The sequence below is a fragment of the Stenella coeruleoalba genome (assembly GCF_951394435.1).
Source record: "Stenella coeruleoalba genome assembly, chromosome: 11".
Taxonomy (NCBI): domain Eukaryota; kingdom Metazoa; phylum Chordata; class Mammalia; order Artiodactyla; family Delphinidae; genus Stenella; species Stenella coeruleoalba.
Genome location: NC_137157.1, coordinates 14,759,140 through 14,778,245, shown reverse-complemented (window position 1 = coordinate 14,778,245; position 19,106 = coordinate 14,759,140). Strand labels below are relative to the sequence as shown.

At 44.6% G+C, this 19,106-nt stretch overlaps 1 protein-coding gene across 1 annotated transcript in view; it reads right to left on the bottom strand.

The window, feature by feature from the left end:
• Positions 1-18,632, bottom strand: part of BPIFC (BPI fold containing family C) — a gene marked incomplete at its 5' end in the record, with an annotated part of 35,579 nt that extends 16,947 nt beyond the window's left edge. Inside the window, 11 exons of the mRNA XM_079937028.1 lie at positions 779-846; positions 1,492-1,662; positions 2,466-2,519; positions 3,713-3,889; positions 5,628-5,719; positions 8,027-8,087; positions 10,275-10,338; positions 10,461-10,616; positions 11,741-11,869; positions 16,724-16,844; positions 18,509-18,632. Coding sequence (XP_079793154.1) covers positions 779-846; positions 1,492-1,662; positions 2,466-2,519; positions 3,713-3,889; positions 5,628-5,719; positions 8,027-8,087; positions 10,275-10,338; positions 10,461-10,616; positions 11,741-11,869; positions 16,724-16,844; positions 18,509-18,632 — 1,217 coding nt within the window. The remainder of the gene's footprint in view (positions 1-778; positions 847-1,491; positions 1,663-2,465; positions 2,520-3,712; positions 3,890-5,627; positions 5,720-8,026; positions 8,088-10,274; positions 10,339-10,460; positions 10,617-11,740; positions 11,870-16,723; positions 16,845-18,508) is intronic.
• Positions 18,633-19,106: the final 474 nt, after the last annotated feature.

Here is a 19,106-nt window from a genome sequence, read left to right as displayed (position 1 = left end):
TTTGTCCTTTCATGGATTTAGTCTGGGCCACCTGATCATTCTGTATATCCTCCCCTGCCTCCCTCCGCCCCAGGTAGTCTGATTCATGGCTTCAGCTATGGGCTTTATTGGGCTGAGGAGAACGGGCTTTGCGGGTGGTTCTTCCCAGTGGTAATTAGTGTTCAATGATCTGTGTACATGACCTGCTCAAGCCCTTTCACACTGCATGGTTTGTGTTTGAGAGCCAGCCAGGCCGTGGGGCATCGTCTTGTTAAATTCTCCACTTTAGTAAAGGGATCAGAGTGTCAGAGCCTGAAGGTAAGTCAGAGATGATTTTGTCCAACTTCATTATTTTACAGATAAGGAAACTGAGGTTCAAAGAGGTTAACAGACTTGATCACGGTTCTGGAACCAGGGAGCAGGGATTTGAAACTTCATTCCTTGACCTCAAAGCTTCATGCTCTTTCTTCAATAGCATCCATTCTAAATTTGTTGAAGAGGAACTTTATTTTACACTGTTGTACCATTAGAATGAGAATTTACATTGTGGGATTAAATTTACAGTAATTTTGTTGCCAAATTTATCTGAATATTGTCTGATGGGAAGAAAAAAGAAAAACTTCATAATTTTCAGTTAGGTCCATATTCTGAAATTATCTGGACTATTATAGGAGAAATGTTTAAGTGATTCATGTTCTATTGAATGGTAACTTCCCCTGTTTTGTTACTGTTCACTTGTCTCTAAGGTCTGTTGATTCACTTAGTACTACCATCCAACAGTCACATCAACTGAGCTTACCTGTTCAGAGATAAAGAGCAGATCAATCTTTGTCCCAAAATAGCCAGGGCAACATTGGTACTAGCAACCTGCAGAGAACAAAAGCGTACATTAGTAAGATGAGTGAATTTATCCATTTTGGCCATGAATATCATTACCTATAGTAGAAACATAAACTTCACTTTCACTCTCATCTCAAAAAATATTGGAAAGAAATAGCTCTAAAAATATTGTCTTGCAGGTAGGGAAACTAACTATAAAGACTTTTTGTTTGAAGATCTCCTTTAAATTATTTTTCCTTTTCTTCTAATCTCTCTTTTGTGTGTGTGTGGGGCAGTGGGGGGACAGAGAGGGAGAGAGAGACGTCTCACTTAGGTTCATTGTTCAGTCATTTTTTCTCAGATTTTATTTGGCCTTCATCTACTCAAATAAACTTGAATTCTACCTTGACTGACTTATTTCAAGAAGAAAAGAAATTTGGTTATCAATGTAACTGAAGCAGAGGGAAGGGCACACAGGACGTGGAGAAGCGGGGAGAGCTATTTTACAACGTTTGGGGGTATGAGCACTGGCCTCCCATACCTACCCCCACCCCAGTCTCAACCCTGTCCTCTCTCCTAATCGATGGATCACATCCCATCCCTCCAAACATTTAGTAGACCCTGCTGGCCAGTGGTCTACTGCAGGAACAGGACTGGTATCCGTAGGCTGCCCTCCTGTCCCCGCAGACTTACAAAGTCCATGGAAATGACGGTTTCTGCAGTCGAGTTCTTGGACTGGGTGAGTATCACGAAGGAGGCAGGGATGTCTAGGGTGAAGTGACCCGGTAATAAATTGACCACGGGAGGCTCTCTTGCCAAGACCTGTACCATGAAGGGCTGGGACAAGATGTACAGCTCTGCAATCTGCCCACATTCAGGGAAAGAAACAGAGATTGGGAGTCGTGAGTTGAAGAGGGGAAATCACAAATTTGGGGTGGCCTGTGGTGATTAAATCTTACATCATACAGTTAGAACAGAAAAAAGCTCTTTAATAATTATAGCAATAACAACAAGATAATAATAATAACAGCTGCCATTTATTGAACACATACTGTGTGTCAGGCACCATGTCAGGACTTTCAGTATTATTGCATCTAATCTCCAAAAAATCCCTCTGAGGCAGGTTCTATCGGAATTCCCATTTCACAACTAAAGAAAGTGAGTCTTAGAGAGGTTAAGTAATTTTCTCAAGGTTCCAGATGAGTAAGTTATAGAACTGGGATTCAAATCTAGGTCTGTCTGACTCAAGATCCTTGTTCTAAACCCAGGATGCTACACGAGCATCTCTCTATCCTCCAGGGCAAACCTGAGCCTTTCAATATACTGTGTCCAATACTCAGATCCCATGACAGCATGATATTAATAGTTGTTTTAACTAAAGTCACAATGTGGCACTATTCCTTCCTTTCCCATTTAAGCTAATTATTTAAAGTGTGGTGGAACCTTATGGAAGGAACAAATGATTTATTCTGTGTACTATGTCTTTCCTAGTAACTTGTACTGTTCAGTTAATATTTGTGGATATCTGATTAAAAGAAAAACTCTTAAGAATGGAAATATGGATGCAAGCTTGGACCAGAAAGGAACATAAAGAAACAAAAAGTCTTCCGGAAGTAATTGCAATGAAACCAAATACACCATTAAGGAGTCAAACCCTGAGCACTCACCCAGGAGAGCATGTTGCCAAGGCCTTGAGAGTTGCGAATCAAATGGTTGAAAATCTGGGAAATGAAGACCATCATGTCACTGTAAGGTTTTTGCCTGGGTTGTGTTTTCAGGGAAAATGCAGCATTTCCTATAATTTTTATGAATCATGAAGCTGTTACACCAAAAATGCCTAGTGTTTGAAGGTGACTGATTATTTTATAGCCCAACCACAGGAAATCTGAGGCCCAGAGAGGTAAAGTGACTTGTCCTAGGTCACATAGGAAGTTACATTGCTTTTGAGTAAGGGCCTTTTAACCTTAGGAACACAGTGTGTATCATATGGCTACGATCCATGTGTAAACATTGTACAGTGGTTAACAATGTCTTGTGTTATTGTCCTCTTTTTCAGAGGTTACTGAGACATGATGCATAAGCAATTTATCTTCATAGATGAATGGTTTTCAAGTCTGAAGCTAGAAGTGTCTAATTCTCAGTACTGTATGGCAGCTGGTGTTGCCATCAGCATTTTGAACACAAGATTTATAATTATTTGTATAATTAAGGCCTAGAGAATGAAAAGATACATAAGGAATGCTCAATAAAAGTTGTTAGTTGACTGGTAGAAGAGAGAGTTCTCATTATAAAAGGGAGGGGCATGACAGAGGATCAATGAATATCTGTGCTATTTACTGGTCATTGTAGATGTCAGTTGTAATTACTAACAGGAGAAATCTTTATGTTGGCATAACACAAATAATAAAATAATAATAATGATGATGATGATGATGATAATCAACACTTAGAGAGCATGTAGTCTGTGCTAAGCATTGGTCTGAATGCTTTACGTATATTTAAACCTCTTTAATGCCCATAACAACCCTATGAGTATGGAACATTATTATTCCCATTTTCCAAATGATGAAATCTGGCACAGAGAAGTTAAGTACATTGAAATTACCAAATTTTCATAGGTATTTGTCACAGGTAATAAGTAGTGGAGGGGCTTCTTGGTATTATTGAAGATCAGTCCAGAAGAACAGTGGCCCAGTATCATAAAAAGCTGAAATTAGCAGAACTGGAAACCCAACAACTCCCCAACTAGTATCAACATTCATTCCACAATCCCTTCATTCATTGTCCTGCTAGGAGTGATAGTGTCTACAAAGTCCCAGGAATAGAAACTATGACATAAAACCCCCCATCATGGGATACTTATAACAAGACTAAATGTTGGTGTCGATTGTCATCATCCGTTAACTCTCCTAACCTTTTTTGTGGTGAGAGTGATGTTGAAAGCCCCAGCTGTAAAATAAGCATAGGACGCAGATTTAAAGAAATACTCGGAGATTCCAATGTAGATCATAGAGTCATTGTGTTCCGGGAGCACAAAAGGAACTGATGAGAAGGGGGGATCTGTGAGGTTTTCCAGGGGGTAGAATACGCCCTGTGGGGAAACAGAGAGAAAGACCAGTGTTATCAGGGGAAGACTCGAATGTGCAGAACTAAAGAAGGTGGACCCACTCAAGTCAGAATAAGGAATATTCCAGAAACTCAGTAGGGTTGAAAAAACCACGAGTCCTCTGACTCCTTGACTGGGGACTATGTTTCAGAGCTCTGATGACTTCTCGAGCATATCTGAGTGTGTCTGTCCACCCTGGGGTGTAATCCAGTGAGAAGTTCCTTGTTAGTCCTCTTCTCAGAGACAGGAAGGCAGGTGAATGTAGCTGGAGGGGACAGCTCTGAATAGTTCCTGAAGTGTCATGTAGAGATGTCAAACTTTTGACCTTCAAAATCCATAACTTCTGAGCATCTGGGGCATCACAGAAAGACTCAGAAGGACCCAGGATTCTAAATGGCTCAAAGCATTTTTGTGGCATTTTTACTGCTGCCTTCATAAGGTATAGGCTGTTATTACAAAATGGTGTCTTGTGTAATATTTAACTGAGTTGAGTGACTCTGATTGAAACATAAGCCAACATACATTTAAAAAAAAAAAACCAATGGGGGCTTCCCTGGTGGTGCAGTGGTTGAGAGTCTGCCTGCTAATGCAGGGGACACAGGTTCGTGCCCCGGTCCAGGAAGATCTCACATGCCGTGGAGCGGTTAGGCCCGTGATCCATGGCCGCTGGGCCTGTGCGTCCGGAGCCTGTGCTCTGCGACGGGAGAGGCCACAACAGTTAGAGGCCTGCGTACGGCAAAAAAAAAAAAAAAAAAAAAAAGAATTCGCCTGCCAATGCAGGAGACACGGGTTCGAGCCCTGGTACGGGAAGATCCCACATGCCTCTGAGCAACTAAGCCTGCGCACCACAACTACAGAGCCTGCGCTCTAGAGCCTTCAAGCCACAACTACTGAGCCCATTTGCCACAGCTACTGAAGCCCGCGTGCCTAGAGCCCATACTCTGCAACAAGTGAAGCCACCACAATGAGAAGCCCACGCACCACAACGAAGAGTAGCCCCCCAACAAAAAATAAATAAATTTTAAAATAAATTATATTTACTTTGGGACAAAAGCACAGTTAATCACTTTTCTAGAATCAGCAAACACTATTTTTTTTTTTTTTTTTTTTTTTGCGGTACGCGGGCCTCTCCCTGCTGTGGCCTCTCCCGTTGCAGAGCACAGGCTCCGGATGCGCAGGCTCAGTGGCCATGGCTCATGGGCCCAGCCGCTGCGCGGCATGTGGGATCTTCCCGGACCGGGGCAGGAACCCGTGTCCCCTGCATCAGCAGGCAGACTCTCAACGACTGCGCCACCAGGGAAGCCCAGCAAACACTATTATCATGTGTTAATGGCCCTGACAGAGTTCAGCAGCCCTCAGTTAGATCGACTAACCTGAGAGCTAGGAATAGAACTATCTATATTTATAGTCTACTGATCTGTTGAGCCCTAATAAATGCAGACTATTCTACTTGCTGCCCCTTAGTCTGCAGCCTTACTCCCAGAGGCAGAGACATCACGATGCTTTTCTTGAAGAAGGCAGACATATGCTGTGCAATCCAAGCAATCAGTTACCAGAAGATGCTCAAGAGTCTTTTAAAGGAGCATAAACATGAGAGAACTGCTTGAAAGAAAATTAAACTGTTGGAAGAGAATGTAGTTATATTTCCCTCTGCATGTAATATTTGTTCCTTGAATAGTGGTATTGATAGCCAAGCTTAGGACTCTGATGATGATAAAATTACCTTCAAATTCAGATCAATGTAATTCTCAGTAATTTCTGGAGAACTGATTAGGGAATAATCCAGCAGGGTATAGTTGTCAACGCTTCTTAAAACTAAATAACAAAGAAAAAAGAAAATTTACATTTATTAAAGGTATAGTATAACACATGGTTAATATTTATCCAGAACAAGTTTTTAATCCTCTGTTATTTAAAACAAAATTAACCCTTACCCTCTTTCATAAATAATACTTGCTCACTTTTCAAAACCCAGGAAAAGTAGATAAATCAAAAGAAGAAAGTAAAAACTCTTCTTTATCACATTGCCCTGAGAGAACCATCAGTAAAATTTTGGTACATAGCCTTTTATGCATGCTCCCAGAAGTAAAGAAATTTGCCCACAGCAACCTAGGACATGGCAATCCTCCACTGGTTCTTTCCTCATCTTTTCTACATCTTCTTTCTCTTTCCCTACCTCTCCAATCTGTTCTTTTTTATTCATCTATCTGCATCCACTCATCAATCCATCTGTCCAGCCATCATCTCCTTTCATCCCTTTATCAAGTTAATATTTATGAACCTAGTGTGAGTTAGGCACTGTGCTCGGTGTTGAGAACACGGAGAAGACTCAACGTCCCTGCCCTCAATGAACTCACAGTCTGAAGGAGGAGACAGACATATAAACAGGAAATTATAATACAGCGTAATAAGAGCAGATCTGTAACTGAGCTCCAGAGGGCCTACTACAAACATAGTCTTATAGTCTTCCCCATCTTGGTATCAGTAATTCCACTCTTCCAATTTTCTAGTTGCTCAGAGTAAACCCTGGCCTCATGCCTGACTCCCCTCATGACCCACATTCAATGTGTCAGCAAATACCACTGTCCCTACCCTCCAGGTACATTCGAAACCTGAACATATCTCACCATCTTCGTCACTCCATCCAGGTCACTGCCTTCCTTGCTCGTATAGGTCACTGCACTAGCCTCTTAAGTGGTCTCCCTGCTTCCACCCCTGAATCCTGTCCTATTATTAATAGAGAGAAACCAGAGGGATCTCCTTAAAATATAAGTCAGCTCATGAAAGCTGTGCTCAGAACTCTCTCAGGACTTCCCATCTCAGATGAAGAGCCAGGCTTTGTAGTGACCTACAGAGCCCTGAAGGTCTAGCCGTCTGCTTTCTCCTCGTTCCCTCTGCTCTCGGGATGGACTTGTCAACATCCCTCAATGCGCCCGGCAGTGCTCCCACATGGGCCTTTGAGCCTGCCGTTTCCTCTGCCTGGAATGTTCTTCATCCAGATCTAGGAGCGGCGTACTCCCTACTTCATTCAGGTCTTTACTCTAATGCCAGCTGCTCAGTGGTGCCTCTCCTGGCCATGCTATTTTAATCAACTCCTTCCCTGCTTTATTTTTCTTCTTTCCACTTATCGCAACGATACCATAGATTTTACTTATTATCTTGCTGGCTGGCTGTCTCCTCTCACTAGCCCCATGAGGGCAGGGATTTCTGTCTCACAGGCTTACTGCGGCATCCCCAGCACCAAGAACAGCACCCAGCCTATTACAGGGGCTCAGCATACCGTGGCAGGGTGCGGGGGCGGGGGGGGGGGGGGGCGTAAGTGGATGGAGTGCAAAGAGAGATCTGCCCCGAAGTGTCATGTGAGCGTTGAGGAGGCGGGACTTTGGGGTGTGGGCTGTCAGGTAGGATTTCTTGGGAGAGACTATGCCTGAGCTGAGCCTTCAGAGCTAAAGAGGAGTGAACAGGACAAGGGATGCCTGCGGGGTAGGGAGCAGAAGGGGCTGCATCCCTCGGGGCTTAGCACAGTGCTGGCAAAGAAATGGGTGCCCTGTAAATATCTCTTAAGTGAATAGATGGATGGAGGGGAGGAAGAGAAAGCTCTTCTAGGCAGAGAGGACAGCATGGCTGGAGGCAAGGTGTGAGGCGGTAGAAGCAGTTTGATTGCTGGAGCAGACAAAGGTGCAAGATGAAGCCCAGGAAGGCGAGAGGGAGCCAGAGCACGGCAGGTGGGTCTCGCAGTCCATGTTAAGGTATTTGGACTTGATCCTGAAGGCAGCTATAGGAGCCACTGGAGGGGTTAGAACCAGGGGAGAACTGGTCGGGATGAGCATTCATCATTCTGAAGGGGATGGATTTAGCGCCAGAGCTGGGATTCAGGCTCACGACAGTTTAATTCTTTGCCTTGCATCTAGTTTCCTGAAGTCACCCCCACCTGCAGTGAAGCTGGTTAGCAGCAGAAAAGAGCGGGACCTGCACACGAGCAGGTCCTCCCATGCACCCTCCTGCGGTGCTAGTTTGCAGAGGGGAAAGCAGATGGGGGAGCTGGAGCAAAGCACACCTGGAGAGCACCTGCGTGTGAAGGTGGGAGGAGAAACACCCAGAAGAGACAGTTCTGGGACTCACCCTCCAGCATGCTGAGGTTGGCATTCAGTGCCTCCACCTCACTTGTGATAATGGGACAGAGCTGGCCATAAAAGGAATAAAAAAAAAATGCAGGTTATCACATTGTACTGGAAACCACTGTTTAAGGGCCTAGACCCCAACAAAGGCCTTCCAGTGAGGAGACATTCTCCCTTTGGACTCTCCCTTAAATTAGTTGATGCCTATGGGCCTCAGGTTCCGTATGTGTGGGTGGCATGACGTTGAATGCTGGCTCAACTTCATAGCAACCGGGACCACACCCACTCAGCCCCATAAAAGAACAAGCCCTTGGCTTTCATCTCTGCAGCATGACAGGGCATGTGCCCCAGTCCATGTTAGTGCTACGACACCTGGGGAACCTGCTGCCTGCACGGCTGAGCCTCTCCCAATGGCAGGGATGCCCCTGCCTGCCACCTCTGCCATCAGCATGCCAGGCCCTGCCAGGGAGAGTTAGAGCAGGGCCTTTATTTCCTTGCTGGGCCGCTCGGAGAGCCCATTAGATCAGACATCTATTTAGATCAGAGCCCCTTTTGGAATTAGAAAATCAATTTTGAATCAGACCCAAGCACATCTGTAGGAAGCAGGAAGAGTATCAAGCTCGATGCCGTGTGCCAGGAGTGTGCTGAGCACGCAGTGTGGTGGTTACTAGCAGAGGCTCAGGAGCCTGGCTGCCTGGGGTTGAATGCCTTGGCAAGTTACTTGTACTCTCTGGCCTCAGTCTCCTCATCTGCAACGTGGGGATGATAGCTGTATCTACTGCGTCAGGTGACTGTGAGTAGAAATTGAGGCAATCCACGTGAGATTGCCCAGCTCAGAGTAAGCATTCAGTAATGTTAGCTGTTGCCAACCTCATTTCATCCTCACTACATTCCTCAGAGGCAGGCACTACTGGCCCCTATTACAGATGGAAAACAGAAGCTTGGAGAGGGTAAGCGAGCTGCCAGGAGCTAGATCAGTAGGATGTGAGATCTGGCCTGACGTGGCTACACAGCTGTGGTCTGAGCACCCTTGGCCTTTTCTAGCGGCACAGAGGGAACCTAGAAGCAAAGCATCTATGATCTCTAAGTCATACACAAGCTCCAGGCAAACTTAACTATTGGCTTCTTGTCGGAGGCCAAAGGACCATGCCTTGTTTTGAACAAAGGAATGATCAAGTGTGGGGTCCCTGAAAGCAACAGCACTGTTTCCCAGGCACTCTTCAATATGCACATCCACTGGCACTCAGCACCTTTCAGGTAAGGACGGGAAAGGCTGCGAAGCTTCAGTGTCCCCTGACCAGCCGGACAACCTTGTTAGACAAGCTGCTTGACGTCTCTGTGTGTTGATTTCCTCACTGACATTCATTATGCACCTACTGCCTTCCAAGTGCTGAACTGAACACAAGGGGGCTGGAGACAGCCAGACACCATCCTTGCCCCTCTTTTCCAGAGAGGAATCGTCCTTCTTTTCCCGTCTTCCTCACCTCTCTCCTTGTCTCCCCAGAAATGTGGGTAAAGCGTTCAGGGAAGATATTGTCAGGAATGGAAACAGGGCACATGGCCAATTCCATCTTTCCCTTCCTCGGACACTGACTTCTGGCATCAAGATACTTGGATGCCATCTTAACTTATACTGTTTCACTTGGCTGGGAATATTCTTTCTTCTTTCCCGTTCCTTACTTATTCAATTCCTACCTATATTTGAAGGCTCAGTTCAAGTCCTGCACTCTCCAAAAATATCTCCCAGGATAGGATACTCCTAGGCTCTATTTACTTAATTTTTCCAATTCTCTGAACCCCCTCATTCCAACCTAATGACCATGTAAGTATGTACGAAATTCTAATACTTATTCAGTTGCAGTTTCACAAGTCTGAGCTGGTTTTTCCTAAACAGATAAGTTTATTCCTTTTCCATATCCTCAACAGACTCTGGCCTAGAGTGCTGGGCATGTAGTAGGTACACAATAAACGAACCCTTTTTGACTGTTTGCCCACCCTGGGGCGAGGACTTGAGGGAGGGAATGCTGTATTATTTATCTCTGCATCCCTAGCACCTACCATTCTGTTTGGCACACAGTAGGCACTTGAGAAACTACTAAGTTGCAAAGGATGATGTGTGTGAAAGTGCCTCAGATGGTGCTTAGCACACGGTAGGTGCTCAGGAAAGTTTTATTGACTAAAAGCTAATCAAAGCACGGCACAACTGCTGCTGATGGCGTGTTACTATGGCTGTAGAGCCTCTAAAGACTTACCATTTTATTTAAGTTCTTTAAAATGGGTTTCTCCATGGGCTCAGCAAAGGAGTTATACAGGACACTAGGGAAAAAAAAAGATTACAAAAGGGCTTACACAGGATCATATCTGCCAGTTCATAACTGCCCCTAGGTGCCACGTGAGAACCCAGCTCCAGACTGTCCACTGCCCACCAGGGTGCTCACCTGAGCTCTCCAGAAAACGAGATGTCATTGCGGCTCACTTGGGCATTGCAGTCTTGGAGCTTCAGGATTGGGTGACCAAAGTCATTCCGGGCCAGGACAAGTATACCGGTGAAGTAGACCCCAGAGAGAAGCAAGTTAGCTCCTCCTGTGTCTTGGCTGTTGAGAGAAGAAGTGCAAGGTTACTCAAGCCTGGGCAGGGGTGCAGATGGATCTTGTTTCTCTGATTAGCCATAGAATCTAAGCCCCAGGAGGGCAGGAACTTCATCACCTCTGGATTCCTGGCACCTACAACAGGTAGGGGTGAATATTTACTGAACAAATGAAGTAACAAATATGTGAATGGTGACAGCTCTAGGAACCTTGCATTTATTTCATCTTGAGTGCGCTGGCCCCCATAGTGGTTGAGCATGTATTAGGCACCATTCATATACGATGCTTGTTTGGAGGAAGAACATAGGGGTCAAGGTGGCCACACCTTATTTAGGAGGGGCCTAGATGGGGAGGTGACACTTAGATGTCATCTGTGAACTCCTTGAGGGAGTGGTGCTATTCATCTCCATGCCCCAGGATTTAGCTCATGGCCTGACACAGAATAAGCACTCAATCTATGGTTGATGAGTCAGCAAAGAAATGAATAATACATGAATCTATGTTTCTTATGGGGGAACATATTATATCCCTACCGTCTACGAGACTGGAGTTCCTGAGACAGGGATGAATGGTACTCAGTATCATTTATAAATGGATACAGTCAGTAGGTACTCAGTAAATGGATATTGAATGACCAAATGGATGAATGAATGTGTCATCCTGGGGCATCAACCAAGGCAGACCTAAACATTACACCCACACGGTGACTTACACATAGTAGGTGGTTTGTAACCGTACCAGGAATTTGATTCTTTTTTTTATCTTCTTTTCTGGCCGCAGCCCACGGCATGTGGGATCTTAGTTCTCTGACCAGGGATCAAACCTGTGCCCCCTGCAGTGGAAGCGGGGAGTCTTAACCGCTGGACTGCCAGGGAAGTCCCAGGAAATCTTAAATGACATGTTGATCAGTGGCTCTGCCTTTAAGGGAAGGATGCTTTTCAGCCCCCTCCTCCCTGCCCTCAGTAGAGATATTCTGATTTAAATCTCTCCTGGAAAGATGCTCTTGAGAAAGATGGTTAATGGCTGAGGGAAAGAAGCCTAACGTCAAACACATTGGCAACTTTATCTACTTCTGATTTCTTGCTCCGTCTCCCCCAGAACAGCAGTAGACTTCTCAGTGGAATACTCACAAAAGTGGAGACTTGATTTCCCAGTCTGTGCTGATGTTGGCAGTGCCGTGCTTGATCAGGGCCCTGATTCCCACCCCAGGCACAAAGGCTAGTGAAGTATTTGGAAGTGAAAAGGCATTGATTTTTATGCTGTAAAACAGGAAACAGAGGAGTTAGTGCAACTCAGCCAGCACATCTCTAAGTAAGGCAAAATCGGAAATGCAGTGGTAGAACTCCCAAGATGGGCAATTGTGAATTCCTATAGAGCAGGGGTCCCCAACCCCCGGGCCACGGACCGGTACCGGTACACAGCCTGTTAGGAACCGGGCCGCACAGCGGGAGGTGAGTGGCGGGCAGGCGAGCGAGCCCTTCATCTGCCGCTCCGCATCGCTCCCCAGGAAACGGGTCCCTTGTGCCAAAAAGGTTTCGGACTGCTGCTATAGAGGAAGGACCCTTAGGTATGCAGTGCAGCCTCATGGCACTGCCTTCTAATTCCTCTCACACCCTTGGCAGGAAGCCCCTTGTATCTAGCTGAGGGGAGAAATGAGCAAGTTTAGGAACAGATTTGCAAACAATCAATCGACTTCTTTAGTTTCTTTAAAGACAAAACACTGCCATCATTATTTTTCCCTTCAGCTGTCCCAGTGTTTCTCAATGCGGGGAAACATTAACATTTTGTTTGTTTGTTTGTTTGTTTTTGTGGTACGCGGGCCGGGCCTCTCACTGTTGTGGCCTCTCCCGTTGCGGAGCACAGGCTCCGGATGCACAGGCCATGGCTCACGGGCCCAGCTGCTCCGCGGCATGTGGGATCCTCCCGGAGCGGGGCACGAACCCGTGTCCCCTGCATCGGCAGGCGGACTCAACCACTGTGCCACCAGGGAAGCCTAACATTAACATTTTGGATGGGAAAACTATTTTTTTGTAGAGGACTGTTGTACAAATTGCAGGATATTTGGCATATGTACCAACTAAATGCCAATCGTGTCCCTCCCCCCACCCCTAAATCATCAGGACAATAAACAGCATGCCTTCCTCCCAAATGTCCTCTATGTGGACAGTATCTTCCTTAGTTGAGAAATTTATTTTAGAGCATTAACTCCCCCTAGGATTCTCTGAGCCGTCACACAGGTGACTTGAGGCAGTAGGTGGCATGCAACATACATAGGTAGATGGCCACGTGCATTATGTTATTAGTATGACCATCTATTGAGCAATTACTACCTGCTAGACACTGGAGTAAGCACTTCACATGTGTTACCTCATTTTAACCCTCACCATAATCCTATGAGGCTGCTGCTGATTTTGCAATCTGCAATTCAGGGATGAGAAGATTAGAAACTTGGCTGAAGTCATAGATAAGTGGTAGAACCAGACCTGGAAGCCTCCTCAATCTGTCTTCAGGCTTCTTAACCGGGAGGCTATGGCGCTTCGTGCATCGTGCAAAGGGCACTGGGCTCGGAGCCACGTTTTGTGCTAGCTGTACAACCTTGGGCAAGGCACTTAACCTCCTTCAGTCAGTCACTGAAAAGAAGTGTGACTCATGGGAAGGTTGAGAAGACAAAATGAAGCCATCTGTGTGTAACTGTTGCACGGGAGAAGGCACTGTTATGAACTAAGATTAGGGAAAATTTTAAAATGTGACAGCCAATAAGAAGCGATTATTTGTTATTTCCTCTTTTCTGCATCCTTTCCTACCTATTCTCTGTCAAATATCCTGAGGATCACTGTGAAAAGAGGATGGTAGAGATTAATGTATCTTGGAAATATTTTCATTTTGATACGTATAGGTCTAACTCATTCTTTGTAATTGCTGCAGAGTAATCTAAGCTATGGATTAAAAAAAATCATTGCTTTGTGGGTAGACATCTAGGTTGTTTCCAGTATTTCTGCATTATAAACAGTGCCACAGTGAACATCCCCATATATGCTGTTTGTGTAGATGTTTCTCTAGAGAGGGTGCTGAGAAGTGGAATTGTTGGGTCAAAAAGCATGCCTAAAAAAATCCTTAAAAATCACCTCCTAAAATAGCACTGTCTAGGGGCTTCCCCGGTGGTGCAGTGGTTGAGGGTCTGCCTGCCGATGCAGGGGACATGGGTTCGTGCCCTGGTCCGGGATGATCCCACATGCCGCGGAGCGGCTGGGCCTGTGAGCAATGGCCGCTGAGGCTGCGCGTCCGGAGCCTGTGCTCCGCAATGGGAGAGGCCACAGCAGTGAGAGGCCTGCGTACCGCAAAAAAAAAAAAAAAAAAACACTGTCTAATAGAAATATAATGTGAGCCATATATGTAATTTAACATTATCTAGACACATTAAAAATGGGAAATATTATAATTTGAACATGTAATCAATATAAAAATTGTTAATGAGATATTTTATTTTCCTTTTTCAAAAATAAACAAAATACAGTATGTGTTTTATATTCATGATGTACCTCAATCTAGATATTGCATTTTCAACAGAAATTCTTGACCTGTATTTAGAGCTGATAAAATTTTCAATTGAAAGAGTAAACTTACGTACTCAAATTGTTCCAGACTTAAAAGTTCTTCAGTAACTGAATCATGTGAGTTTTTAAATTAAAACTGAAATTAAAAAAATTAAAAATCCAGTACTCAGTTGCACTAATCATACCTCAAGTGCTCAATAGTGACATGAGGCTAGCAGCTCCTGTTTGAACAGCACAGGTCTGAAATTATTGTACCAGTTTATCTGCTCCCACTAGCAATGCATGGGAATACCTGTTTCTCCTCATCTTTACCTTCACTTTATATTACAGGAATCACCCTGGTTTTTCTGCTGTGGCATTATCATCAGTGTAATTAAATCATTAGATTTGTAAATATATATTTAATGTTCATCTCTCTCACTGGACACTAAAGGCGTATCTGTGTCATTCACTACACTATACCCTATGCCTAGAACAATGCCTTAGTACACAGTAGGTGCTCAACAAATTCTTGTTGAATGGCTGACTGTATTATAATTAGAGCATCTGTCATATTAGACCATGAGGCAAACGAAGCCAGAGGCCAGAGTTAAGGATAGGGGAACAGAAAAATACAAGACAGTTGTATTCTGATGAAACTGTGGGGCTTCAATAGGATTCTTCAACTGTTTTTTTGGGGCGGGGGGCATAGTTGCTTTACAATGTAGTGTTAGTTTCTGTTGTACAACGAAGTGAATCAGCTATATGTATACATATACCCCCACCCCGCTTGAACCTCCCTCCCACTACCCACCTCATTTCATCCATCTAGGTCTCCGCAGAGCACCGAGCTGAGTTCCCTGCGCTATACTGCAGGTTCCCACTGGCGATCTGTTTTACACATGGCAGTGCACATATATCAACCCCAATCTCCCAAGTCATCCTCCCCACTGTGTCCACACACCCATTCCCTATGTCTGTGTCTCTATTCCTGCCCTGAAAATAGGTTCTTCTGTACAATTTCTCTTCAGAGCTTCTTATTTGTGAGACAAAAATGAACCCCTATTTCATCTAAGTCACACCAGTTTTGTTATATTCGGCTGAACATTTTTCCTGGTTCGTACCATCACCCCTACATACCCCAGGGAGCTGAAAGATCTCTGCTTTAACCTATTTCTATTCTTGTTCCAAAACACCTGATGTTTGTCAAAGATGTTTATCAGTTACACCTCAAAGGAAACTCTACAGTCGTCCGCCCTGAATCAGTTCCAGCCTAAGTGCAAGAGCAGTGTCTGTGCCAAGGAAACGTAGAAGCGCCCAAAGGTTGCCTTTGCCTCGTCACCGTGCTAAGATCTCCGCCCAAAGAGGGGACTCGTACTTTGCTAGGCACAACGAGTGCCGGGCGCAAGGGACGGTGCATGCAGCACTGTTGCTGGAAATCTCTGCCCTTTTCCCCAGTTTCTGATGCTGCACTGGCCTCTTACTCCTTAAACATCTCCCACTTTCCTCCCACGGGGAGAAGTGTCTTTAGAGCATGAGCTCTCCCTTCTCCATTCCTTGATCAACGAATACAGTTTCTGCTCTGCTTTGCCGAACCTTGTCTCGTTCATCCGGCGTGAGAAGGACCCAGTTGGGGTCCACCCAATCTGAGAGGGTGGGTAACAATATAAATATAATCTCAAAACCCTTGGCTTGGGTGAGACAAGGATCTGGATCAATGTGGCAATTCCATTGTTCTTACACTGATGGTCTATGCTGTCACTAAGTATATCAGCTAATCCGTTTTCAGCAGCTTCAGTTTTATGAAGTATCTTCACATTTGTTACATCATCTGCTTTTTATTGTTTACTGATTCTGACAGTTGATTTTATTGCTGTAACATGGTAGAAAAGATTATAGCTGCCACCAGAATTCTTCTTAGGAAGAGAAGTTTATTGGTGGGGAAATTACTTGGAAAAGTATTTAGGATGATCCTTTGGCACCCAGGAGTGGGTGGAACTGCTATGCATGAGCCCAGGGGAAGAAACTGACGTTGCTCCAGAGAAGGAGAGGAGGTCTAGATAGCAAGAGGGCAGAAAGCATGTGCCTTGTAATCCACTCCTATGACCTCTGAAGTCTTGACTAAACTTTACAAAATAAGATGTAGTGAGAGCAGATTTGTTTGTGAGACTGATATTGAACTCTGCATCTAAGTTTATGGGGGTAGGGGTAGCAATGGAATGAACAAGAATTTCATTTAGAATTCTGGGGGCAAGGTGCCCACAGCCGACATCTGCATCGAATTAGAACTCTCATTTTAGGAATGAGGAGAGAGCACTGAGTCTCTGAGCAGATGCGCCAGGTACACACAACGAGTGTGCAGCAGAGATGTGACTTGGACCCACATGTTCTGACCCAAACACCACATGCCGGCTCCATGACCCCTTTTTCTTGGGTGATTTATCTGATAAGCCTTTCACCAAAGGTTGGTTAACTTCTACTCCATCCTGGTGTTACACCAGGACTCATGGTGGCGTATCCACAACCCTGAGATTTTAAAGATTAATTTCACTGCTAAAAAGGTTCTTCTCTTTTACTTACTTTATAAGCTTGTAGTTCATATAATCAATTTTCAGAAATTTAGGAGATTCAGAACCTTTTAAATCTGGGATTTTTCTTTCCTTGACCATTTGCTCAATCATCTCCACCCCAGCTTGAATGCCTGTGAAGCAACCAAAGAAAATGTTTATTGATAACAAAGATGATGATGGCATAATATCATTAAACACACAAGTTAAATTTATTAAGTAAGCCATGCTCTTAGATACTGAGAAAACAGGATTCTAACAAGGTGGTTATTATTGTCCCTACTTTGCAGAAGAAGACACTGGTCCTCAGAGAGGCTAGTAAAATTGTCCAAGAACCCAGAGCTAACAGCATGGGAGAATGTTAACACAGGACAGTGTTATAGGAAAAGTACAAAGTATCATCGTTATCCAATTTCACAGATGAAGAAACTGAGCCTCAAAGAGGTTAATTCTTGCCTAAGTCACACAGCTAAGATCTGGGGGAGCCAGTAGTCAAATCTGGGCGATTTGGCTCCAGAATCTATGCCTGACGGCCGGTTCCAGACAGTTATTCTACATTGTCCTTTTTCCCTCCTAGATTCTTTAAATTCAGGAATTTTGGACTGGAGGTCCATGGACTGCTGGGAACACTTGAAGCCCCTGAAATTCTAATGAAAGATTGTGAGTGGGTCATGTGTATGTGTATCTATCTCATTTTTTAGGGGAAAATTTTCCAGGGTTCACATTTTTTTTTTTTTTTTGCGGTACGCGGGCCTCTCACTTGTGGCCTCTCCCGTTGCGGAGCACAGGCTCCGGACGCGCAGGCTCAGCGGCCATGGCTCACGGGCCTAGCCGCTCCGTGGCATGTGGGATCCTCCCGGACTGGGGCACGAACCCGTGTCCCCTGCATCGGCAGGCAGACTCTCTACCACTGCGCCACCAGGGAAGCCCCAGGGTTCACATTTTAATCAGATTCTCAAAGGATCCCAGCACTCCAAAAAGGTTAGCAACCACTGCTTTTGTTTAATCCTGGAATAAACCCATCTTAATATAATAGCACCACAGAACACATTTCTCTGAGCTCGTGGAGAAACAGAGCCCTCTTCCACATTAAAGAGCTTGAGAAAAGTAACTTAGTAATGAAGAATGATCTTTTCATTTTTACCTTCTCAAGGAGGAAGTTTTGCTTATATCCCTTCCTTTACAGCTTAAGCTCACTTCCACTTATCCTATCCTTTTTGGAGATTAAGAGGAGCAGATTTTATCCTCTATAATACTGTGAATAATACTGTAATATGGAGAAGTAAAGACAGAATGTAAAGGATGGAACGATGGAACCGAAGGCACCATCAGACAGCCTAGGTTTGAATCCCAACCCTCACTTACTAGCTGTGTGACTCCGCAAGTTACAAAATCTCTCTGTCCTTCACTTTCCTCATCTGTAACGTGGGGACATTAGCAACTGTGGAGGTGTCTGTTCACATATGTGAAAATAACAGTAGGTAATATTTGTTGGGCATTTGCTATTGTGAGATTCTGTTCCAAGTACTTTATATGCTCTAAGATGTTCATTGTGTATGCATGTGCGGGGGAGAGAGAGAGGGAAAATATGAATCTGTGACGATGTTTGGATATGCCTATTGTTAAGGTGATTATTTTTTAGACAACACCTTTCCCCCAGCCATCTTAGTAGCTCTGGATCACCCCACTGTAGAGCTTGTCTCAGTCATGAGACAGACCAATCTGAGCTTCTGGATTTGGGTCACAGACTACACCTGGGAGGTGAGTACAGCCTGGCTTCTGAAAGCATCCAACTCACCATAGTCCAGAGCTCTCTGAGTAGCCCTCGCCTTGATTCCAGGGTAAATGGTCTGAGCGGATGAGATGTAGAGATTCCACAGGAGGAAACATCCCCAGAGGACTTGGACCATCTTTGTACACATCTGCAATTAGTCAACATTTATAGTCCCTTTATTATTCTTAACTTTTTCATTGGCCAATTCCATCTAGCATTTCTAGGCTTTCTCACTTTCACTGCTTACTTCCAGAACTTGCTCCATCCATCCATCCATCCATCCAGTAATCATTTATTGAACACACTGGAACGTATTCTAGGTGCTGAGGGTGTAGAGATGACCTATGTGTGGCCCCTGACCTTTGCTTCCCACAGAATAGTGGGTGAATCAGACATACACACACAGGTGATTGTAACACAGTAAGATATAATGCAATGCAATACAAGAGTCTTACAAAAAATATAGCAATTTGGATATGCCTTGGGAAGGATAATGGGGGTGGGATGGGGGAATTCTTGAGTTTTAGAACAAATGAGTCAGTAGTTTGGAAAGGTGGCCTCAGTGCATGTGAGGCAACCACTTATCTGCTTAAAGATCCTTGATGACTCTCCTTGGCCCACA